This window comes from Chiloscyllium punctatum, chromosome 47 (assembly GCF_047496795.1).
Source record: "Chiloscyllium punctatum isolate Juve2018m chromosome 47, sChiPun1.3, whole genome shotgun sequence".
Taxonomy (NCBI): domain Eukaryota; kingdom Metazoa; phylum Chordata; class Chondrichthyes; order Orectolobiformes; family Hemiscylliidae; genus Chiloscyllium; species Chiloscyllium punctatum.
The window spans coordinates 28,134,031-28,159,030 of record NC_092785.1 but is presented as its reverse complement, the minus strand read 5'-3'; the positions used below and the strand labels follow the sequence as shown (position 1 = coordinate 28,159,030).

Below are 25,000 nucleotides of genomic sequence, written 5' to 3'. Positions count from 1 at the left end.
TGATTCCCCCCCCTCTGTAATCTAACTAACACCCCCCTGATTCCCCCCCCTCTGTAATCTAACACCCCCCTGATTCCCCCCCCCTCTGTAATCTAACACCCCCCTGATTCCCCCCCCCTCTGTAATCTAACTAACACCCCCCTGATTCCCCCCCCTCTGTAATCTAACTAACACCCCCCTGATTCCCCCCCCCTCTGTAATCTAACTAACACCCCCCTGATTCCCCCCCCTCTGTAATCTAACTAACACCCCCCTGATTCCCCCCCCCTCTGTAATCTAACTAACTCCCCCCTGATTCCCCCCCCTCTGTAATCTAACTAACACCCCCCTGATTCCCCCCCCCCTGTAATCTAACTAACACCCCCCTGATTCCCCCCCCTCTGTAATCTAACTAACACCCCCCTGATTCCCCCCCCTCTGTAATCTAACTAACACCCCCCTGATCCCCCCCCTCTGTAATCTAACTAACACCCCCCTGATTCCCCCCCTCTGTAATCTAACTAACACCCCCCTGATTCCCCCCCCCTCTGTAATCTAACTAACACCCCCCTGATTCCCCCCCCTCTGTAATCTAACTAACACCCCCCTGATTCCCCCCCCCTCTGTAATCTAACTAACACCCCCCTGATTCCCCCCCCTCTGTAATCTAACTAACACCCCCCTGATTCCCCCCCCTCTGTAATCTAATTCCCCCCTGATTCCCCCCCCTCTGTAATCTAACTAACACCCCCCTGATTCCCCCCCCTCTGTAATCTAACTAACACCCCCCTGATTCCCCCCCCCTCTGTAATCTAACTAACACCCCCCTGATTCCCCCCCCTCTGTAATCTAACTCCCCCCTGATTCCCCCCCCTCTGTAATCTAACTAACACCCCCCTGATTCCCCCCCCTCTGTAATCTAACTCCCCCCTGATTCCCCCCTCTGTAATCTAACTAACACCCCCCTGATTCCCCCCCCTCTGTAATCTCACACCCCCCTGATTCCCCCCCCTGTAATCTAACTATCTCCCCCCTGATTCCCCCCCCCTCTGTAATCTAACTAACACCCCCCTGATTCCCCCCCCTCTGTAATCTAACTAACACCCCCCTGATTCCCCTCCCTCTGTAATCTAACTAACACCCCCCTGATTCCCCCCCCTCTGTAATCTAACTAACACCCCCCTGATTCCCCCCCCTCTGTAATCTAACTAACACCCCCCTGATTCCCCCCCCTCTGTAATCTAACTAACACCCCCCTGATTCCCCCCCCTCTGTAATCTAACTAACACCCCCCTGATTCCCCCCCCCTCTGTAATCTAACTAACACCCCCCTGATTCCCCCCCCTCTGTAATCTAACTAACACCCCCCTGATTCCCCCCCCCCTCTGTAATCTAACTAACACCCCCCTGATTCACCCCCCTCTGTAATCTAACTAACACCCCCCTGATTCCCCCCCCTCTGTAATCTAACACCCCCCTGATTCCCCCCCCTCTGTAATCTAACTAACACCCCCCTGATTCACCCCCCTCTGTAATCTAACTAACACCCTCCTGATTCCCCCCCCTCTGTAATCTAACACCCCCCTGATTCCCCCCCCTCTGTAATCTAACTAACACCCCCCTGATTCCCCCCCCTCTGTAATCTAACTAACACCCCCCTGATTCCCCCCCCTCTGTAATCTAACTAACACCCCCCTGATTCCCCCCCCTCTGTAATCTAACTAACACCCCCCTGATTCCCCCCCCTGTAATCTAACTATCTCCCCCCTGATTCCCCCCCCTCTGTAATCTAACTAACACCCCCCTGATTCCCCCCCTCTGTAATCTAACTAACTCCCCCCTGATTCCCCCCCCTCTGTAATCTAACTCCCCCCTGATTCCCCCCCCCTCTGTAATCTAACTAACACCCCCCTGATTCCCCCCCCTCTGTAATCTAACTAACACCCCCCTGATTCCCCCCCCTCTGTAATCTAACTAACACCCCCCTGATTCCCCCCCCTCTGTAATCTAACTAACACCCCCCTGATTCCCCCCCTCTGTAATCTAACTAACACCCCCCTGATTCCCCCCCCCTCTGTAATCTAACTAACTCCCCCCTGATTCCCCCCCCTCTGTAATCTAACTAACACCCCCCTGATTCCCCCCCCTCTGTAATCTAACTAACACCCCCCTGATTCCCCCCCTCTGTAATCTAACTAACACCCCCCTGATTCCCCCCCCCTCTGTAATCTAACTAACTCCCCCCTGATTCCCCCCCCTCTGTAATCTAACTAACTCCCCCCTGATTCCCCCCCCTCTGTAATCTAACTAACACCCCCCTGATTCCCCCCCCTCTGTAATCTAACTAACACCCCCCTGATTCCCCCCCCCTCTGTAATCTAACTAACTCCCCCCTGATTCCCCCCCCCTCTGTAATCTAACTAACACCCCCCTGATTCCCCCCCTCTGTAATCTAACACCCCCCTGATTCCCCCCCCTCTGTAATCTAACTAACTCCCCCCTGATTCCCCCCCCTCTGTAATCTAACTAACACCCCCCTGATTCCCCCCCCTCTGTAATCTAACTCCCCCCTGATTCCCCCCCCGTCTGTAATCTAACTAACACCCCCCTGATTCCCCCCCCTCTGTAATCTAACACCCCCCTGATTCCCCCCCCTCTGTAATCTAACTAACACCCCCCTGATTCCCCCCCCCCTGTAATCTAACACCCCCCTGATTCCCCCCCTCTGTAATCTAACTAACACCCCCCTGATTCCCCCCCCTCTGTAATCTAACTAACACCCCCCTGATTCCCCCCCTCTGTAATCTAACTAACACCCCCCTGATTCCCCCCCCCTCTGTAATCTAACTAACTCCCCCCTGATTCCCCCCCCTCTGTAATCTAACTAACACCCCCCTGATTCCCCCCCCTCTGTAATCTAACTAACACCCCCCTGATTCCCCCCCCCTCTGTAATCTAACTAACACCCCCCTGATTCCCCCCCCTCTGTAATCTAACTAACACCCCCCTGATTCCCCCCCCCTCTGTAATCTAACTAACACCCCCCTGATTCCCCCCCCTCTGTAATCTAACTAACTCCCCCCTGATTCCCCCACCTCTGTAATCTAACTAACTCCCCCCTGATTCCCCCCCCTCTGTAATCTAACTAACTCCCCCCTGATTCCCCCCCCCTCTGTAATCTAACTAACTCCCCCCTGATTCCCCCCCCCTCTGTAATCTAACACCCCCCTGATCCCCCCCTCTGTAATCTAACTAACACCCCCCTGATTCCCCCCCCTCTGTAATCTAACACCCCCCTGATTCCCCCCCCTCTGTAATCTAACTAACACCCCCCTGATTCCCCCCCCTCTGTAATCTAACTAACTCCCCCCTGATTCCCCCCCCCTCTGTAATCTAACTAACACCCCCCTGATTCCCCCCCCTCTGTAATCTAACTAACTCCCCCCTGATTCCCCCCCCTCTGTAATCTAACTAACTCCCCCCTGATTCCCCCCCCCTCTGTAATCTAACTAACACCCCCCTGATTCCCCCCCCTCTGTAATCTAACTAACACCCCCCTGATTCCCCCCCCTCTGTAATCTAACTAACACCCCCCTGATTCCCCCCCCTCTGTAATCTAACTAACTCCCCCCTGATTCCCCCCCCCTCTGTAATCTAACTAACACCCCCCTGATTCCCCCCCCTCTGTAATCTAACTAACACCCCCCTGATTCCCCCCCCTCTGTAATCTAACACCCCCCTGATTCCCCCCCCTCTGTAATCTAACTAACACCCCCCTGATTCCACCCCTCTGTAATCTAACTAACACCCCCCTGATTCCCCCCCCTCTGTAATCGAACTAACTCCCCCCTGATTCCCCCCCCTCTGTAATCTAACACCCCCCTGATTCCCCCCCCTCTGTAATCTAACTAACACCCCCCTGATTCCCCCCCCTCTGTAATCTAACACCCCCCTGATTCCCCCCCCATCTGTAATCTAACACCCCCCTGATTCCCCCCCCTCTGTAATCTAACTAACACCCCCCTGATTCCCCCCCCTCTGTAATCTAACACCCCCCTGATCCCGCCCCCCTCTGTAATCTAACACCCCCCTGATTCCCCCCCCCTCTGTAATCTAACTAACACCCCCCTGATTCCCCCCCCTCTGTAATCTAACTAACACCCCCCTGATTCCCCCCCCCTCTGTAATCTAACTAACACCCCCCTGATTCCCCCCCCTCTGTAATCTAACTAACACCCCCCTGATTCCCCCCCCCTCTGTAATCTAACTAACTCCCCCCTGATTCCCCCCCCTCTGTAATCTAACTAACACCCCCCTGATTCCCCCCCCCCTGTAATCTAACTAACACCCCCCTGATTCCCCCCCCCCTCTGTAATCTAACTAACACCCCCCTGATTCCCCCCCCTCTGTAATCTAACTAACACCCCCCTGATCCCCCCCCTCTGTAATCTAACTAACTCCCCCCTGATTCCCCCCCCCTCTGTAATCTAACTAACACCCCCCTGATTCCCCCCCCTCTGTAATCTAACTAACACCCCCCTGATTCCCCCCCCCCTCTGTAATCTAACTAACACCCCCCTGATTCCCCCCCCTCTGTAATCTAACTAACACCCCCCTGATTCCCCCCCCTCTGTAATCTAACTAACACCCCCCTGATTCCCCCCCCTCTGTAATCTAACTCCCCCCTGATTCCCCCCCTCTGTAATCTAACTAACACCCCCCTGATTCCCCCCCCTCTGTAATCTAACTAACACCCCCCTGATTCCCCCCCCCCTCTGTAATCTAACTAACACCCCCCTGATTCCCCCCCCTCTGTAATCTAACTAACACCCCCCTGATTCCCCCCCCCTCTGTAATCTAACTAACACCCCCCTGATTCCCCCCCCCTCTGGAATCTAACTAACACCCCCCTGATTCCCCCCCCTCTGTAATCTAACTAACACCCCCCTGATTCCCCCCCCCTCTGTAATCTAACTAACACCCCCCTGATTCCCCCCCCCTCTGTAATCTAACTCCCCCCTGATTCCCCCCCCTCTGTAATCTAACTAACACCCCCCTGATTCCCCCCCCTCTGTGATCTAACTAACACCCCCCTGATTCCCCCCCCCTCTGTAATCTAACTAACTCCCCCCTGATTCCCCCCCCCTCTGTAATCTAACTAACACCTCCCTGATTCCCCCCCCTCTGTAATCTAACTAACACCCCCCTGATTCCCCCCCCCCTCTGTAATCTAACTAACACCCCCCTGATTCCCCCCCTCTGTAATCTAACTAACTCCCCCCTGATTCCCCCCCCTCTGTAATCTAACTAACACCCCCATGATTCCCCCCCCTCTGTAATCTAACTAACACCCCCCTGATTCCCCCCCCTCTGTAATCTAACTAACACCCCCCTGATTCCCCCCCCTCTGTAATCTAACTAACTCCCCCCTGATTCCCCCCCCTCTGTAATCTAACTAACACCCCCCTGATTCCCCCCCTCTGTAATCTAACTAACACCCCCCTGATTCCCCCCCCCTCTGTAATCTAACTAACACCCCCCTGATTCCCCCCCCTCTGTAATCTAACTAACACCCCCCTGATTCCCCCCCCCCTCTGTAATCTAACACCCCCCTGATTCCCCCCCCCTCTGTAATCTAACTAACACCCCCCTGATTCCCCCCCCTCTGTAATCTAACTAACTCCCCCCTGATTCCCCCCCCTCTGTAATCTAACTAACACCCCCCTGATTCCCCCCCTCTGTAATCTAACTAACACCCCCCTGATTCCCCCCCCTCTGTAATCTAACTAACACCCCCCTGATTCCCCCCCCTCTGTAATCTAACTAACTCCCCCCTGATTCCCCCCCCTCTGTAATCTAACTAACACCCCCCTGATTCCCCCCCCTCTGTAATCTAACTAACTCCCCCCTGATTCCCCCCCCTCTGTAATCTAACTAACACCCCCCTGATTCCCCCCCCCTCTGTAATCTAACTCCCCCCTGATTCCCCCCCCCCTGTAATCTAACTAACACCCCACTGATTCCCCCCCCTCTGTAATCTAACTAACACCCCCCTGATTCCCCCCCCTCTGTAATCTAACACCCCCCTGATTCCCCCCCCTCTGTAATCTAACTAACACCCTCCTGATTCCCCCCCCTCTGTAATCTAACACCCCCCTGATTCCCCCCCCTCTGTAATCTAACACCCCCCTGATTCCCCCCCCCTCTGTAATCTAACTAACTCCCCCCTGATTCCCCCCCCTCTGTAATCTAACTAACACCCCCCTGATTCCCCCCCCTCTGTAATCTAACTAACTCCCCCCTGATTCCCCCCCCTCTGTAATCTAACTAACTCCCCCCTGATTCCCCCCCCTCTGTAATCTAACTAACTCCCCCCTGATTCCCCCCCCCTCTGTAATCTAACTAACACCCCCCTGATTACCCCCCCTCTGTAATCTAACTAACACCCCCCTGATTCCCCCCCCTCTGTAATCTAACTAACACCCCCCTGATTCCCCCCCCCTCTGTAATCTAACTAACACCCCCCTGATTCCCCCCCCTCTGTAATCTAACTAACACCCCCCTGATTCCCCCCCCTCTGTAATCTAACACCCCCCTGATTCCCCCCCCCTCTGTAATCTAACTAACACCCCCCTGATTCCCCCCCCTCTGTAATCTAACTAACACCCCCCTGATTCCCCCCCCTCTGTAATCTAACTAACACCCCCCTGATTCCCCCCCCTCTGTAATCTAACTAACACCCCCCTGATTCCCCCCCCCCTCTGTAATCTAACTAACACCCCCCTGATTCCCCCCCCTCTGTAATCTAACTAACACCCCCCTGATCCCCCCCCTCTGTAATCTAACTAACTCCCCCCTGATTCCCCCCCCTCTGTAATCTAACTAACACCCCCCTGATTCCCCCCCCTCTGTAATCTAACTAACACCCCCCTGATTCCCCCCCCCTCTGTAATCTAACTAACACCCCCCTGATTCCCCCCCCTCTGTAATCTAACTAACACCCCCCTGATTCCCCCCCCTCTGTAATCTAACTAACACCCCCCTGATTCCCCCCCTCTGTAATCTAACTCCCCCCTGATTCCCCCCCCTCTGTAATCTAACTAACACCCCCCTGATTCCCCCCCCTCTGTAATCTAACTAACACCCCCCTGATTCCCCCCCCCCTCTGTAATCTAACTACACCCCCCTGATTCCCCCCCCTCTGTAATCTAACTAACACCCCCCTGATTCCCCCCCCCTCTGTAATCTAACTAACACCCCCCTGATTCCCCCCCCCTCTGGAATCTAACTAACACCCCCCTGATTCCCCCCCCTCTGTAATCTAACTAACACCCCCCTGATTCCCCCCCCCTCTGTAATCTAACTAACACCCCCTGATTCCCCCCCCTCTGTAATCTAACTCCCCCCTGATTCCCCCCCCTCTGTAATCTAACTAACACCCCCCTGATTCCCCCCCCTCTGTGATCTAACTAACACCCCCCTGATTCCCCCCCCCTCTGTAATCTAACTAACTCCCCCCTGATTCCCCCCCCCTCTGTAATCTAACTAACACCTCCCTGATTCCCCCCCCTCTGTAATCTAACTAACACCCCCCTGATTCCCCCCCCCTCTGTAATCTAACTAACACCCCCCTGATTCCCCCCCTCTGTAATCTAACTAACTCCCCCCTGATTCCCCCCCCTCTGTAATCTAACTAACACCCCCATGATTCCCCCCCCTCTGTAATCTAACTAACACCCCCCTGATTCCCCCCCCTCTGTAATCTAACTAACACCCCCCTGATTCCCCCCCCTCTGTAATCTAACTAACTCCCCCCTGATTCCCCCCCCTCTGTAATCTAACTAACACCCCCCTGATTCCCCCCCTCTGTAATCTAACTAACACCCCCCTGATTCCCCCCCCTCTGTAATCTAACTAACACCCCCCTGATTCCCCCCCCTCTGTAATCTAACTAACACCCCCCTGATTCCCCCCCCCTCTGTAATCTAACACCCCCCTGATTCCCCCCCCCTCTGTAATCTAACTAACACCCCCTGATTCCCCCCCCTCTGTAATCTAACTAACTCCCCCCTGATTCCCCCCCCTCTGTAATCTAACTAACACCCCCTGATTCCCCCCCTCTGTAATCTAACTAACACCCCCCTGATTCCCCCCCCTCTGTAATCTAACTAACACCCCCCTGATTCCCCCCCCTCTGTAATCTAACTAACTCCCCCCTGATTCCCCCCCTCTGTAATCTAACTAAAACTAACACCCCCCTGATTCCCCCCCCTCTGTAATCTAACTAACTCCCCCCTGATTCCCCCCCCTCTGTAATCTAACTAACACCCCCCTGATTCCCCCCCCCTCTGTAATCTAACTCCCCCCTGATTCCCCCCCCCCTGTAATCTAACTAACACCCCACTGATTCCCCCCCCTCTGTAATCTAACTAACACCCCCCTGATTCCCCCCCCTCTGTAATCTAACACCCCCCCTGATTCCCCCCCCTCTGTAATCTAACTAACACCCTCCTGATTCCCCCCCCTCTGTAATCTAACACCCCCCTGATTCCCCCCCCTCTGTAATCTAACACCCCCCTGATTCCCCCCCCCTCTGTAATCTAACTAACTCCCCCCTGATTCCCCCCCCTCTGTAATCTAACTAACACCCCCCTGATTCCCCCCCCTCTGTAATCTAACTAACTCCCCCCTGATTCCCCCCCCTCTGTAATCTAACTAACTCCCCCCTGATTCCCCCCCCTCTGTAATCTAACTAACTCCCCCCTGATTCCCCCCCCCTCTGTAATCTAACTAACACCCCCCTGATTACCCCCCCTCTGTAATCTAACTAACACCCCCCTGATTCCCCCCCCCTCTGTAATCTAACTAACACCCCCCCTGATTCCCCCCCCCCTCTGTAATCTAACTAACACCCCCCTGATTCCCCCCCCTCTGTAATCTAACTAACACCCCCCTGATTCCCCCCCCCTCTGTAATCTAACACCCCCCTGATTCCCCCCCCCTCTGTAATCTAACTAACACCCCCCTGATTCCCCCCCCTCTGTAATCTAACTAACACCCCCCTGATTCCCCCCCCTCTGTAATCTAACTAACACCCCCCTGATTCCCCCCCCTCTGTAATCTAACTAACACCCCCCTGATTCCCCCCCCCTGTAATCTAACTAACTCCCCCCTGATTCCCCCCCCCTGTAATCTAACTAACTCCCCCCTGATTCCCCCCCCTCTGTAATCTAACTAACACCCCCCTGATTCCCCCCCCTCTGTAATCTAACTAACACCCCCCCTGATTCCCCCCCCTCTGTAATCTAACAGCCCCTGATTCCCCCCCCCTCTGTAATCTAACTAACACCCCCCTGATTCCCCCCCCTCTGTAATCTAACTAACTCCCCCCTGATTCCCCCCCCCCTCTGTAATCTAACTAACTCCCCCCTGATTCCCCCCCCCTCTGTAATCTAACACCCCCCTGATTCCCCCCCCCTCTGTAATCTAACTAACACCCCCCCTGATTCCCCCCCATCTCTGTAATCTAACTAACACCCCCCCTGATTCCCCCCCCTCTGTAATCTAACTAACACCCCCCTGATTCCCCCCCCCCTGTAATCTAACTAACACCCCCCTGATTCCCCCCCCTCTGTAATCTAACTAACACCCCCCTGATTCCCCCCCCTCTGTAATCTAACTAACACCCCCCCTGATCCCCCCCCCTCTGTAATCTAACTAACACCCCCCTGATTCCCCCCCCTCTGTAATCTAACTAACACCCCCCTGATTCCCCCCCCTCTGTAATCTAACACCCCCCTGATTCCCCCCCCCTCTGTAATCTAACTAACACCCCCCTGATTCCCCCCCCTCTGTAATCTAACTAACACCCCCCTGATTCCCCCCCCCTCTGTAATCTAACTAACACCCCCTGATTCCCCCCCCTCTGTAATCTAACTAACACCCCCCTGATTCCCCCCCCTCTGTAATCTAACTAACACCCCCCTGATTCCCCCCCCCTCTGTAATCTAACTAACACCCCCCTGATTCCCCCCCTCTGTAATCTATCTAACACCCCCCTGATTCCCCCCCCTCTGTAATCTAACTAACACCCCCCTGATTCCCCCCCTCTGTAATCTAACCCCCCTGATTCCCCCCCCCTCTGTAATCTAACACCCCCCTGATTCCCCCCCCCCCTGTAATCTAACTAACACCCCCCTGATTCCCCCCCTCTGTAATCTAACTAACTCCCCCCTGATTCCCCCCCTCTGTAATCTAACTAACACCCCCCTGATTCCCCCCCCTCTGTAATCTAACTAACACCCCCCTGATTCCCCCCCCTCTGTAATCTAACTAACACCCCCCCTGATTCCCCCCCCCTCTGTAATCTATCTAACACCCCCTCTGATTCCCCCCCCTCTGTAATCTAACTAACACCCCCCTGATTCCCCCCCTCTGTAATCTAACTCCCCCCTGATTCCCCCCCCCTCTGTAATCTAACACCCCCCTGATTCCCCCCCCCCTGTAATCTAACTAACACCCCCCTGATTCCCCCCCTCTGTAATCTAACTAACACCCCCCTGATTCCCCCCCCCTGTAATCTAACTAACACCCCCCTGATTCCCCCCCTCTGTAATCTAACTAACACCCCCCCCTGATTCCCCCCCTCTGTAATCTAACTAACACCCCTCTGATTCCCCCCCCCTCTGTAATCTATCTAACACCCCCCTGATTCCCCCCCCCTCTGTAATCTAACTAACACCCCCCTGATTCCCCCCCTCTGTAATCTAACACCCCCCTGATTCCCCCCCCTCTGTAATCTAACACCCCCCTGATTCCCCCCCCTCTGTAATCTAACTAACTCCCCCCTGATTCCCCCCCCTCTGTAATCTAACACCCCCCTGATTCCCCCCCCCTCTGTAATCTAACTAACTCCCCCCTGATTCCCCCCCCTCTGTAATCTAACTCCCCCCTGATTCCCCCCCCTCTGTAATCTAACTAACACCCCCCTGATTCCCCCCCCCCTGTAATCTAACTATCTCCCTCCTGATTCCCCCCCCTCTGTAATCTAACTAACACCCCCCTGATTCCCCCCCCTCTGTAATCTAACTCCCCCCTGATTCCCCCCCCCTGTAATCTAACTAACACCCCCCTGATTCCCCCCCCCTCTGTAATCTAACTAACACCCCCCTGATTCCCCCCCCTCTGTAATCTAACTAACACCCCCCTGATTCCCCCCCCCTCTGTAATCTAACTAACACCCCCCTGATTCCCCCCCCTCTGTAATCTAACTAACACCCCCCTGATTCCCCCCCCTCTGTAATCTAACTAACACCCCCCTGATTCCCCCCCCCTGTAATCTAACTAACTCCCCCCTGATTCCCCCCCCCTCTGTAATCTAACACCCCCCTGATTCCCCCCCCCTCTGTAATCTAACTAACACCCCCCTGATTCCCCCCCCTCTGTAATCTAACTCCCCCCTGATTCCCCCCCCTCTGTAATCTAACTAACACCCCCCTGATTCCCCTCCCTCTGTAATCTAACTAACACCCCCCTGATTCCCCCCCCTCTGTAATCTAACTAACTCCCCCCTGATTCCCCCCCCTCTGTAATCTAACTACCCCCCTGATTCCCCCCCCTCTGTAATCTAACTAACACCCCCCTGATTCCCCCCCCCCTCTGTAATCTAACTAACACCCCCCCTGATTCCCCCCCCCTCTGTAATCTAACTAACACCCCCCCTGATTCCCCCCCCTCTGTAATCTAACTAACACCCCCCTGATTCCCCCCCCCTCTGTAATCTAACACCCCCCTGATTCCCCCCCCTCTGTAATCTAACTAACACCCCCCTGATTCCCCCCCTCTGTAATCTAACTATCTCCCCCCTGATTCCCCCCCCTCTGTAATCTAACTAACTCCCCCCTGATTCCCCCCCCTCTGTAATCTAAATAACTCCCTCCTGATTCCCCCCCCCTGTAATCTAACTAACTCCCCCCTGATTCCCCCCCTCTGTAATCTAACACCCCCCCTGATTCCCCCCCCCTCTGTAATCTAGCACCCTCCTGATTCCCCCCCTCTGTAATCTAACTAACACCCCCCTGATTCCCCCCCTCTGTAATCTAACTAACACCCCCCTGGATTCCCCCCCCCTCTGTAATCTAACTAACTCCCCCCTGATTCCCCCCCCCCTCTGTAATCTAACTAACACCCCCCCTGATTCCCCCCCCCTCTGTAATCTAACTAACACCCCCCTGATTCCCCCCCCTCTGTAATCTAACTAACACCCCCCTGATTCCCCCCCCTCTGTAATCTAACTAACACCCCCCTGATTCCCCCCCCTCTGTAATCTAACTAACTACCCCCCCTGATTCCCCCCCCTCTGTAATCTAACTAACTCCCCCCTGATTCCCCCCCCTCTGTAATCTAACTAACACCCCCCTGATTCCCCCCCCCCTCTGTAATCTAACTAACACCCCCCTGATTCCCCCCCCTCTGTAATCTAACTAACACCCCCCTGATTCCCCCCCCTCTGTAATCTAACTAACTCCCCCCTGATTCCCCCCCCCCCTGTAATCTAACTAACACCCCCCCTGATTCCCCCCCCCTCTGTAATCTAACTAACACCCCCCTGATTCCCCCCCCTCTGTAATCTAACTAACACCCCCCTGATTCCCCCCCCTCTGTAATCTAACTAACACCCCCCTGATTCCCCCCCCCTCTGTAATCTAACTAACACCCCCCTGATTCCCCCCCCTCTGTAATCTAAATAACTCCCTCCTGATTCCCCCCCCTCTGTAATCTAGCACCCTCCTGATTCCCCCCCCCCCCGCTGTAATGTAAGTAACTCCCTCCTGATGTCCACTCCCCCCGACTATCCCCCTCCCTCCCTCGTGCACAGTCTCTGTTCCCCTCCCTGTATAGTATCCCGTGAGCAGGCCTGGGGAATGCTCTCTGATCACTGATCCTCACACAGCACTTGACTGCTTTCACCAGGGGCCATGAGCTGACCCCTGCCCACAGAGATAGTTCTCAGGAATGGAGTCACATAGCGCTCTGGGAGAAGGAGATGAAATGGAGTGTGGGATTGCTGGGAGTCTTGTCAGTCAGACATCCTTCCACTCGGCTATTCACCTGCGGAGGAATCACATACTCAGCCACGTCCATCACTTTCTCCAAGCCATTGGGCAGCTGTGTACGGCCAAACCCCTTCACTTTGGTGATCACCGTGGACTCAATTCGTGTCTCCTTGGTTTGGTAAGCTTTCTCATGGATAAACACCCAGCTGTCAGACAGACACAGAGAGAACATTCATCACTGTGGGGGACAGTGTAGAGGGAGCTTTACTCTGTATCTAACACCGTGCTGTCCCTGACCCTGGGAGTGTTTGATGGGGGACAGTGTAGAGGGAGCTTTACTCTGTATCTAACCCCGTGCTGTCCCTGTCCCTGGGAGTGTGTGATGGGGGACAGTGTAGAGGGAGCTTTACTCTGTATCTAACCCCGTGCTGTCCATGTCCTGGGAATGTTTGATGGGGGGACAGTGCAGAGTGAGCTTTACTCTGTATCTAACCCTGTGCTGTCCCTGTCCCTGGGTGTGTTTGATGGGGGACAGTGCAGAGGGAGCTTTACTCTGTATCTAACCCCGTGCTGTCCTTGTTCTTGGGAGAGTTTGATGAGGGGGACAGTGTACAGGGAGGTTTACTCTGTATCTAATCCCATGCTGTCCCTGTCCTGGGAATGTTTGATTGGGGGGGGGGTGCACAGTGTAGAGAGAGCTTTACTCTGTATCTAACCCTGTGCTGTCCCTGTCCCTGGGAGTGTTTGATGGGGGGACAGTGCAGAGTGAGCTTTACTCTGTATCTAACCCTGTGCTGTCCCTGTCCCTGGGAGTGTTTGATGGGGGACAGTGCAGAGTGATCTTTACTCTGTATCTAACCCCGTGCTGTCCCTGGGAGTGTTTGATGGGGGGACAGTGCAGAGTGAGCTTTACTCTGTATCTAACCCTGTGCTGTCCCTGTCCCTGGGTGTGTTTGATGGGGGACAGTGTAGAGAGAGCTTTACTCTGTATCTAACCCCGTGCTGTCCATGTCCCTGGGAGTGTTTGATGGGGGACAGTGTAGAGGGAGCTTTACTCTGTATCTAACCCCGTGCTGTCCCTGTCCTGGGAGTGTTTGATAGGGGGACAGTGTAGAGGGAGCTTTACTCTGTATCTAACCCCGGGCTGTCCCTGTCCTGGGAGGGTTTGATGGGGGAAACTGGAATCGTGTGGAAGCTGGGTGTCTGAGTGAGGGAGTCTGGGGAGACGGAGATACTCGGAGACAGATATAACAGCAACGGCCGTGTCAGGGGGCAACAACTAAAAGCTGAAGGAAACCGATGATGCTGCATTTTGGGAAAGTAAATCTTAGCAGGACTTATACACTTCACGGTAAGGTCCTGGGGAGTGTTGCTGAACAAAGAGACCTTGGAGTGCAGGTTCATAGCTCCTTGAAAGTGGAGTCACAGGTAGATAGGATTTTATTGGTCAGAGTATTGAGTACAGGAGTTGGGAGGTCATGTTGCAGCTGTACAGGACATTGGTTAGGTCACTGCTGGAATATTGCATGCAATTCTGGTCTCCTTCCTATCGGAAAGATGTTGTGAAACTTGAAAGGGTTCAGAAAAGATTTACAAGGATGTTGCCAGGGTTGGAGGATCTGAGCTACAGGGAGAGGCTGAACAGGCTGGGGCTGTTTTCCCCGGAGCGTCGGAGGCTGAGGGGTGACCTTATAGAGGTTTACAAAATTATGAGGGGCATGGATAGGGTAAATAGGCAAAGTCTTTTCCCTGGGGTCGGGGAGTCCAGAACTAGAGGGGCATAGGTTTAGGGTGAGAGGGGAAAGATATAAAAGGGACCTAAGGGGCACATCTTTCACCCAGAGGGTGGTACGTGTATGGAATGAGCTGCCAGAGGATGTGGTGGAGGCTGGTACAACTGCAATATTTAAGAGGCATTTGGATGGGTATATGAATAGGAAGGGTTTGGAGGGATATGGGCTGGGTGCTGGCAGGTGGGACCAGATTGGGTTGGGATATCTGGGTCAGCATGGACGGGTTGGACCGAAGGGTCTGTTTCCGTGCTGTCCATCTCTATGACTCTGCGATACTCTGAGGCTGAGATGACTCATCAGCTTAAATGAAAAGGGCAGACTGGAAATTTATTGTCACGTGTATTCTGATATGAAATTCCTCGTGAAAGGTTTTAATAAGCTCCTCCACCACACTGACTACATCACCGACAGATGGACAGGTTCGGCTTAATGTGTTGGGCACTCGCAACAAGATCAATTAACAACGAAACTGGAAGAGAAGAACGAAGATTACCGAAGCCACTCAAAACAGACCCAAAAGGTGATGCTCTCATTGCAGATGGCGGCAAGGTGACCAAGGATGGGGACCAACCTGGATCCAGGGGAAGGGAGCTGGGAGCAGAGAGTTAGTGAAGGAGGGAAGTCAGGATGTGGTGAAGTGGGTCGAGGGGCAGATTGTGAGGGGGAAACGGACAGTTTACAGGGAGATACTGAAGGGTTAGCTCAGTGGGCAAACTCTTGGCAAACGAACAATAATGGGGGGAAGTGTGGAAAGGACAGCAAAAGAACAGGGTGCTATATAAATGCAGCAAGCCGTAACTCCAAGGGACTGGGTGTGTGTGTGTGGGGGGGAGGGGAGTGGGGGGAGATATCAGAAGTTGGTCTGAGGAGAGCCAGGAGGGGGCACGAGAAAGGCTTGGCAGAACGGATTAGGGAGAACACAAAGGCATTTTACACTGATGTGAGGAATAAGAGAATGGTCAAAGAAAGAGTCGAGCCGATCAGGGATAGCATAGGGGATTTGTGTGTGGAGTCTGAGGAGGTAGGGGAAGGCCTGAATGAGATTTTTGCTTCTGTCTTTACGAAAGAAACAAACTTTGTAGTGAATGAAACCTTTGAAGAGCAGGTGTGCATGCTGGAATGGATAGAGATAGAGGAAGTTGATGAGCTGAAAATTCTGTCAAACATTAAGATTGACAAGTCGCTAGGCCCGGACCAGATTTGTCCTCAGCTGCTTTGGGAAACGAGAAATGCGATTGCTTCGCCACTTGCGAAAATCTTTGCATCCTCGCTCTCCACTGGAGTCGTACCTGAGGACTGGAGAGAGGCAAATGTAATTCCTCTCTTCAAGAAAGGATATAGGGAAATCCCCGGCAATTACAGACCAGTCAGTCTCACGTCTGTCGTCTGCAAGCTGTTAGAAAGGATTCTGAGGGATAAGATTTATGACCATCTGGAAGAGCATGGCTTGATTAAATGCAGTCAACACGGCTTTGAGAGGGGCAGGTCATGCCTCACAAACCTTATCGAGTTCTTTGAGGATGTGACTAGAAACGTTGATGAGAGTCGAGCGGTGGATGTGGTGTATATGGACTTCAGCAAGGCATTTGATAAGGTTCCCCATGGTAGGCTCATTCAGAAGGTCAGGAGGAATGGGACACAGGGGAACTTAGCTGTCTGGATACAGAATTGGCCGGCCAACAGAAAACAGCGAGTGGTAGTAGAAGGGAAATATTCTGCCTGGAAGTCTGTGGTGAGTGGTGTTCCACAGGGCTCCGTCCTTGGGCCTCTACTCTTTGTAATTTTTATTAATGACTTGGATGAGGGGATTGAAGGATGGTTCAGCAAGTTTGCAGATGACACAAAGGTTGGAGGTGTCGTTGACAGTATAGAGGGCTGTTGTAGGCTGCAGCGGGACATTGACAGGATGCAGAGATGGGCTGAGAGGTGGCAGATGGAGTTCAACCTGGATAAATCCGAGGTGATGCATTTTGGAAGGTCGAAATTGAAAGCTGAGTACAGGATTAAGGATAGGATTCTTGGTAGTGTGGAGGAACAGCGGGATCTTGGTGTGCAGGTACATAGATCCCTTAAAATAGCCACCCAAGTGGACAGGGTTGTTAAGAAAGCATGTGGTGTTTTGGCTTTCATTAACAGGGGGATTGAGTTTAAGAGTCGTGAGATCTTGTTGCAGCTCTATAAAACTTTGGTTATACCGCACTTGGAATACTGTGTCCAGTTCTGGTCGCCCTATTATATGAAAGATGTGGATGGTTGGGAGAGGGTTCAGAGGCGGTTTACCAGGATGCTGCCTGGACTGGAGGGCTGATCTTATGAAGAGAGGTTGACTGAGCTCGGACTTTTTTCATTGGAGAAAAGGAGGAGGAGAGGGTTCCTAATTGAGGTATACAAGATAATGAGAGGCTTAGATAGAGTCGATAGGCAGAGACTATTTCCCAGGGCAGAAATGGCTAACACGAGGGGTCATAGTTTTAAGCTGGTTGGAGGAAAGTATAGAGGGGATGTCAGAGGCGGGTTCTTTACACAGAGAGTTGTGAGAGCATGGAATGTGTTGCCAGCAGCAGTTGTGGAAGTGAGGTCATTGGAGACATTTAAGAGACTCCTGAACATGCATATGGTCACAGACATTTGAGGGTGCGTTACATGAGGATCAATGGTCAGCACAACATCGTGGGCTGAAGGGCCTGTTCTGTGCTGTACTGTTCTATGTTCTATGTTCTAGGTTGGCAGACAGGGATTGGGAATGGTTAATGGGAGTAAACACCCCAGCAAACTGTGGATACTGTAAATTGGAAACAAGAACAGAAGTTGCTGGAAAAGCTCAGCAGGTCAGGCAGCATCCGTGGAGAGAAATCAGAGTTAACGCTTCTGGGTCCAGTGATCCTTCGTCCCTTCTGAGGGCCAATTGGTCTTTATTCCAAGGGGGGGGGGGGTTGGAGTGTAAGAGTGGGGAAGTCTTACTGCAGCTGGACAAGGTGCTGGGGGGACCGTGTCTGGAGCACTGTGGGTAGTTTCAGTCCCTTGTTTAAGGTAAGGTGTCATTCCATTGGAGGAAGCTCAGAGATGGTTCACTCCAGATGACCCTGGGATGGAGGGATAGTCTCTGGAGCAAAGGCTGAACAGCCTGGGACCCTCCTCACTGGGGTTTCGGAGAATGAGAGGTGACCTCATTGAAACATCTCTGATTCTTTAAGGGGTTCGACAGGGTCAATACTGAGATAGTGCCCCTTCGTGGGAGGGTCCGGGGGGTGGGGGGGGGGAGTGGAAGGGGCAGGAAAGGGGCAGGAAAGGGGATGTGGGGAATGAGGCATCAATCAGGATCCGAATGGATGGGGGGAGCTACCCCGAAGGGCCGAATGGCCTACTCCTGTTCCTGTTGCTGACGGACTTATGGAAACCCCAAAGGGTGAGAAACGTCACAGGGTGGGGTCTCTCAGGGTGGGGTCTCTCAGGGTGGGGTCTCACAGGGTGGGGTCTCTCAGGGTGGGGTCTCTCAGGGTGGGGTCTCACAGGGTGGGGTCTCTCAGGGTGGGGTCTCTCAGGGTGGGGTCTCTCAGGGTGGGGTCTCACAGGGTGGGGTCTCACAGGGTGGGGTCTCTCAGGGTGGGGTCTCTCAGGGTGGGGTCTCCCTGGGCCATGGGGCACTGTAACAGAATAAAACACAGAATCCAAATGGCAGCTGTCAGCCCGGGTCACTGTAATGTCCACATTGACGAGGCAAACTCTAACTGGCATGGTATTTACAACTAGACTAGACTCTATACAGTATGGAAACAGGCCCTTCAGCCCATCCAGTCCACACTGACCCTCCAAAGAGTAACCCACCCAGACCCATTCCCCTCTGACTAATACCCCTAACACTATGGGTAATGTAGCATGGCCAATCCACCCTGACCTGCAGATCTTTGGACTGTGGGAGGAAACCAGAGCACTCGGAGGAAACCCACGCAGACACGGGGGGAGAATATACAAGCTCCACACAGAGAGTCACCCCGAGGCTGGGATCGAACCCGGGTCCCTGGCGCTGTGAGGCAGCAGGTGCTAACCACTGAGTTACCTGCAATCTGCACATGGTGGTTGTATTAGGTGGGTGGCACGGTGACACAGTGGTTAGCACTGCTGCCTCACAGTGCCAGGGACCTGGGTTCGATCCCAGACTCGGGCGACTGACTGTGTGGAGTTTGTACATTCTCCCCCACCCCGTGTCTGCCTGGGTCTCCTCCCACTGTCCAAAGATGCCCAGGTTCGGGTGAATCAGCCATGCTAAATTACCCGTAGTGTTAGGTGCAGGGGAATAGGAGGGTTGCTCTTCGGAGGGTCGGTGTGGACCTGTTGAGCCAAAGGGATTGTTTCCACACTGTAGGGAACCTAATCGAATATTAGAACGATAAACTGAGGGACCAGCCAGAGCTCAGCCCTTTCCTGACCAGCCACTGTACAATGGGGAAGGGTTATCGAACAATCTGCTGTGTGGGACCCACTGGGGAAGGGTGAACCATAACATCCTTTATTAAGGTGGACGGTCCAATCCAAAACTGCAATCTGGAATCTAAATCTAGGGAACACACCACAATCCAGCACAGAACAGGCCCTTCGGCCCTCGGTCTCGCTCCGACCTGTGAACTATTCTCAGCCCGTCCCCCTACACTATCCCAAAATCCTCCATGTGCTTATCTAAGGATTGTTTAAATCTCCCTAATGTGGCTGAGTTGACTACATCGACAGGTTGGGCATTCCACCCCCTTACCACTCTCTGAGTAAAGAACCTGCCTCTGACATCTGTCTTCAATCTATCACCCCTCAATTTGTAGTTATACCCCCTCGTACACACTGACATCATCATCCTAGGAAAAAGGATTTCACTGTCTACTCTATCTAATCCTCTGACCATCTTGTATGTCTCTATCAAATCCCCCCTTAGCCCTCCTCTCTCCAATGAGAACAGACCCAAGTCTCTCAGCCTTTCCCCATAAGACCTTCCCTCCAGACCAGGCAACATCCTGGTAAATCTCCTCTGCCCCTTTTCCAACATTCCCACATCCTTCCCGAAATATGGGGGCCAGAACTGTACACGATATTCCAAGTGCGGCTGCACCAGCGTTTCGTACAGTTGTCCATGTAATGACAATGCCTCGAGTGTCGGGGGGGTTTAGGAGTGAGGACATGGGGGAAGGGGCTCCGGCCCACAAACTGTAGAGTTCGTGGGCTGCAGGGTCCCCAAGTGGAAGATGAGGCATTGATCATCCAGTGAGTTTCACTGGTGCCCTGCAGCAAGCCTGAGACAGAGATGTTGACCAGGGAGCAGGGTGGGGTGGTGAGGTGACAGGGAATTACAACCCCAGGGTCACTTTTACTCACAATAAATCGGGGGGGGGTTCTCCACATGGCTGGTGGAGGGCCTCAGGGATCAGTACAAGGACCCCAATTTTGTGTGTACAATAGACAACAGACAATAGGTGCAGGAGTAGGCCATTCAGCCCTTCAAGCCTGCACCACCATTCAATATGATCATGGCTGATCATTCCCAATCAGTATCCTGTTCCTGCCTTATCTCCATACCCCTTGACTCCACAATCCTTGAGAGCTCTATCCAATTCTTTCTTAAAAGAATCCAGAGACTGGGCCTCCACTGCCCTCTGGGGCAGAGCATTCCACACAGCCACCACTCTCTGGGTGAAGTAGTTTCTCCTCATCTCTGTCCTAAATGGTCTACCCCGTATTTTTAAGTTGTATCCTCTGGTTCGGCACTCCCCCATCAGCGGAAACATGTTTCCTCCTGCCAGAGTGTCCAGTCCTTTCATAAGCCTATACGTTTCAATCAGATCCCCTCTCAGTCTTCTAAACTCAAGGGTATACAAGCCCAGTCGCTCCAGTCTTTCAGCGTAAGGTAGTCCCGCCATTCCAGGAATTGACCTCGTGAACCTACGCTGCACTCCCTCAATAGCCAGAATGTCTTTCCTCAAATTTGGAGACCAGAACTGCACACAGTACTCCAGGTGTGGTCTCACCAGGGCCCTGTACAGCTGCAGAAGAACCTCTTTGCTTCTATACTCAATCCCTCTTGTTATGAAGGTCAGCATGCTATTAGCCTTCTTCACGACCTGCTGTACCTGCATGCTTGCCTTCATTGACTGGTGGACAAGAACACCCAGATCTCTCTGAACAGCCCCTTTACCTAAACTGATACCATTTAGGTAGTAATCTGCCTTCTTGTTCTTGTCACCAAAGTGGATAACCAGACATTTATCCACATTATACTGCATCTGCCATGCATCTGCCCACTCACCTAACCTGTCCAGGTCACCCTGTAATCCCCTAACATCCTCATCACATTTCACCCTGCCATCCAGCTTAGTATCATCAGCAAATTTGCTAATGTTATTGCTGACACCATCTTCTATATCATTAATATACATTGTAAAAAGCTGCGGTCCCAGCACGGATCCCTGCGGTACCCCACTGGTCACTGCCTGCCAGTCCGAAATGGAGCCGTTTATCACTACCCTTTGTTTCCTATCAGCCAACCAACTTTCAATCCAAGTTAGTACTTTGCCCCCAATACCATGTGCCCTAATTTTACTCACTAACCTCTTGTGTGGGACTTTATCAAAAGCTTTCTGAAAGTCCAGGTACACTACATCCACTGGATCTCCCTCGTCCATCTTCAGAGTTACATCCTCAAAAAATTCAAGAAGATTAGTCAAGCATGATTTCCCCTTCATAAATCCATGCGGACTCTGACCTATCCTGTTACTATTATCCAGATGTGTCATAATTTCATCCTTTATAATAGACTCCAGCATCTTTCCCCCCACTGAGGTCAGACTAACTGGTCTATAATTTCCTGCTTTCTCTCTCCCTCCTTTCTTAAAAAGTGGTACAACATTAGCCACCCTCCAACCCACATAGAGGTTTGACCTGGATGAGGGAACCACCTACTGCATTTCTCTATCTGCCGAGGACGGAGCACTGCTCAGGATTGTGACTCAGACAGGCTGAGTGAGGGGGGTAAACACACAGCAGATACTGTTCAATGCAGTTTGGGTGGGGAGGGGGGGGGAGGTGGGGGAAACGCCATATGCTGGCTGTGATGCTGTGGGCGCCCTGTAATAACACAGCCCGTGAGTTACCGCTGTGTACACTGAGATGGAGGGGCCAGGCGCTACAGCAATGAAAGAGTGCCTGTGATTAGTTGAGAGCGGGCGCTGTAGAAATAAAAGTGTGTCTGGGATGGAGAGAGCAGGCGCTACAACAATGAAAGTGTGTCTGTGATGGACTGAGCAGGCGCTACAGCAATAAAAGTGTGTTTGGGATAGAGAGAGCAGGCGCTACAACAATGAAAGTGTGTCTGGGATGGAGAGAGCAGGCGCTACAGCAATAAAAGTGTGTCTGTGATGGAGAGAGCAGGTGCTACAACAATGAAAGTGTGTCTGTGATGGACTGAGCAGGTGCTACAGCAATTAAAGTGTGTGTGTGATGGAGAGAGCAGGCGCTACAGCAATTAAAGTGTGTGTGTGATGGAGAGAGCAGGCGCTACAGCAATTAAAGTGTGTCTGGGATGGAGAGAGCAGGCGCTACAGCAATTAAAGTGTGTCTGGGATGGAGAGAGCAGGCGCTACAGCAATTAAAGTGTGTCTGGGATGGAGAGAGCAGGCGCTACAGCAATAAAAGTGTGTGTGTGATGGAGAGAGCAGGCGCTACAGCAATTAAAGTGTGTGTGTGATGGAGAGAGCAGGCGCTACAGCAATGAAAGTGTGTCTGGGATGGAGAGAGCAGGTGCTACAGCAATTAAAGTGTGTGTGTGATGGAGAGAGCAGGCGCTACAGCAATTAAAGTGTGTCTGTGATGGAGAGAGCAGGCGCTACAGCAATGGAAGTGGACTTACCCGATGAAGTAGGTGATAATGAGAAGTTGCATCACTCGGTTAATGATCCCCACGGTCCAGCTTTTCACAACCACCGATTTCGGGGTCTCATACGTGAAAAAGTCCTCGATGAAGCCCATCTTCTCACTGGGGGGGGAGTGTGTCCGAGCGGAGGGAGAGAGGGAGAGGGTCTGAGAGAGAGAGGCTGAGGGAGAGGGAGAAGGTGAGGGAGAGTGAGTGGGAAAGAGGGAGAGAGGGAATGGGTCAGAGAGCGATGGAGAGACAGACAGACAGAGACAGAGACAATGCTCCAAGATGCCTGTTGCTCTGAGCACTCGCTCCCTGCTCTGATCAGATGGAGTGGGATCCCACAAATCCAATTTACTCACAAATGGACTCTGCAATTTAACAGCTTCCTCTCGACAGGCTCCAGCATCTATAATTAAACAGGTTGAAAGCCTCTCAGTAACCACTCCCCCACACCACCCCCTCCCACCTCAGACAAATCTCTGAGTGAACTCCCGAGAATTCTCCTGGGCTCACGGGTACACTCGATATCCTGGAACTGGGAACGGCGTGTGGGGGGGGGGGGACAGATCAGGGGGCTATGGTTGGACAATAATTCCTTAGCTCAGCTCAGCGCAGACACAGTCAAACTCAAACAGCTCACCGACTCGGGACCCAGAGACTCCAACGATCTGCCCCCCTGCAACCTCACCTCCCCCAGACATAGAACAGAGGACTTGGAACATTCCAGCAGAGTCCAGGCCCTTCGGCCCCTCGATGTTGGGCTGACCTGTGAAGCCGATCTGATGCCCATCTAACCCACACTATCCCATTCCCATCCATATGTTTACCCAATGACCATGTGAATGTCCTTAAACTTGGTGATTCTCGTACAGTTACAGTCAGAGCGTTCCACCCCCCGACTACTCTCTGAGTAAGGAAACTCCCTCTGCCATCTGTCCTATCTCTATCACCCCTCAATTTAAAGCTATGCCCCCTCGTGCTCACCGTCCCCATACTTGGAAAAAGGCTCTCCCTGCCCACCCTATCTAACCCTCTGATTATCTTATATGTCTCTATTAAGTCACCTCTCAACCTCCTTCTGTCTAACGAGAACAGCCTCAAGTCCCTCAGCCTTTCCTCATAAGACCTTCCCTCCCAAACCAGACAACATCCCGGTAAATCTCCTCTGCACCCTTTCCAAAGCTTCCACATCCTTCTTATAATGTGGTGACCAGAACTGTACACAATACTCCAAGTGCGGCCGCACCAGAGTTTTGTCCAGCTGCAGCATAACCTCCTGGTTCTGGAACTCGATCCCTCTATTAATAAAAGCTAAAACACTGTGTGCCTTCTTAACAACCCTGTCAACCTGGGTGGTAACTTTCAGGGATCTATGTACATGGATACCGAGATCTCTCTGCTCATCTACACTACCAAGAATCTTACCATTAGCCCAGTACTTTGCATTCCTGTTACTCCGACCAAAGTGTATCACCTCACACTTGTCCACATTAAACTCCATTTGCCACCTCTCAGCCCAGCTCTGCAGCTTATCTACGTCTCCCTGTAACCTACAACATCGTTCGTCACTATCCACAACTCCACTGACCTTAGTGTCATCTGCAAATTTACTAACCCACACTTCTACGCCCTCATCCAGGTCGTTTATAAAAATGACGAACAGCAGTGGACCCAACACTGACCCTTGCGGTACACCACTGGTAACTGGACTCCAGGATGAACATTTCCCATCAACATCCACCCTCTGCCTTCTTTCAGCAAACCAATTACTGATCCAAACTGCTACATCTCCCACAATCCCATTCCTCCGCATTTTGTACAATAGCCTACTGTGGGGAACCTTATCGAACGCCTTGCTGAAATCCATATACACCACATCAACCGGTTTACCCTCATCTACCTGTTTGGTCACCTTTTCAAAGAACTCAATAAGGTTTGTGAGGCACGACCTACCCTTCTCAAAACCGTACTGGCTGTCCTTAATCAACTTATTCCTTTCACGATTATTATAAACCCTATCTCTTATAACAGTTTCTAACACTTTACCAACAACTGAAGTAAGGCTCACTGCTCTAGACTTACCGGCGTTGTCCCTACCCCCCTTCTTGGACAAGGGAACACCATTTGCCATCCTCCAGTCTTCTGGCACTATTCCTGTGGACAATGACGACATAAAGATTAAAGCCAGAGGTTCTGCAATCTCCTCCCTGGCTTCCCAGAGAATCCCAGGATAAATCCCATCCCCAGCCCAGGGGATTTATCTATTCTCACACTCTCCA

At 52.6% G+C, this 25,000-nt stretch overlaps 1 protein-coding gene across 1 annotated transcript in view; it reads right to left on the bottom strand.

Annotated features, from left to right (window-relative positions):
* p2rx3b (purinergic receptor P2X, ligand-gated ion channel, 3b) overlaps nucleotides 1–23,066 on the bottom strand; it is a 76,799-nt gene extending 53,733 nt beyond the window's left edge. Inside the window, exons 1-2 of the mRNA XM_072564743.1 lie at nucleotides 22,713–23,066; nucleotides 13,090–13,240 (exon numbers count right to left, since the gene is read on the bottom strand). Coding sequence (XP_072420844.1) covers nucleotides 13,090–13,240; nucleotides 22,713–22,831 — 270 coding nt within the window. The 5' untranslated portion in view covers nucleotides 22,832–23,066. The remainder of the gene's footprint in view (nucleotides 1–13,089; nucleotides 13,241–22,712) is intronic.
* Between the last annotated feature and the right edge of the window lie 1,934 nt (nucleotides 23,067–25,000).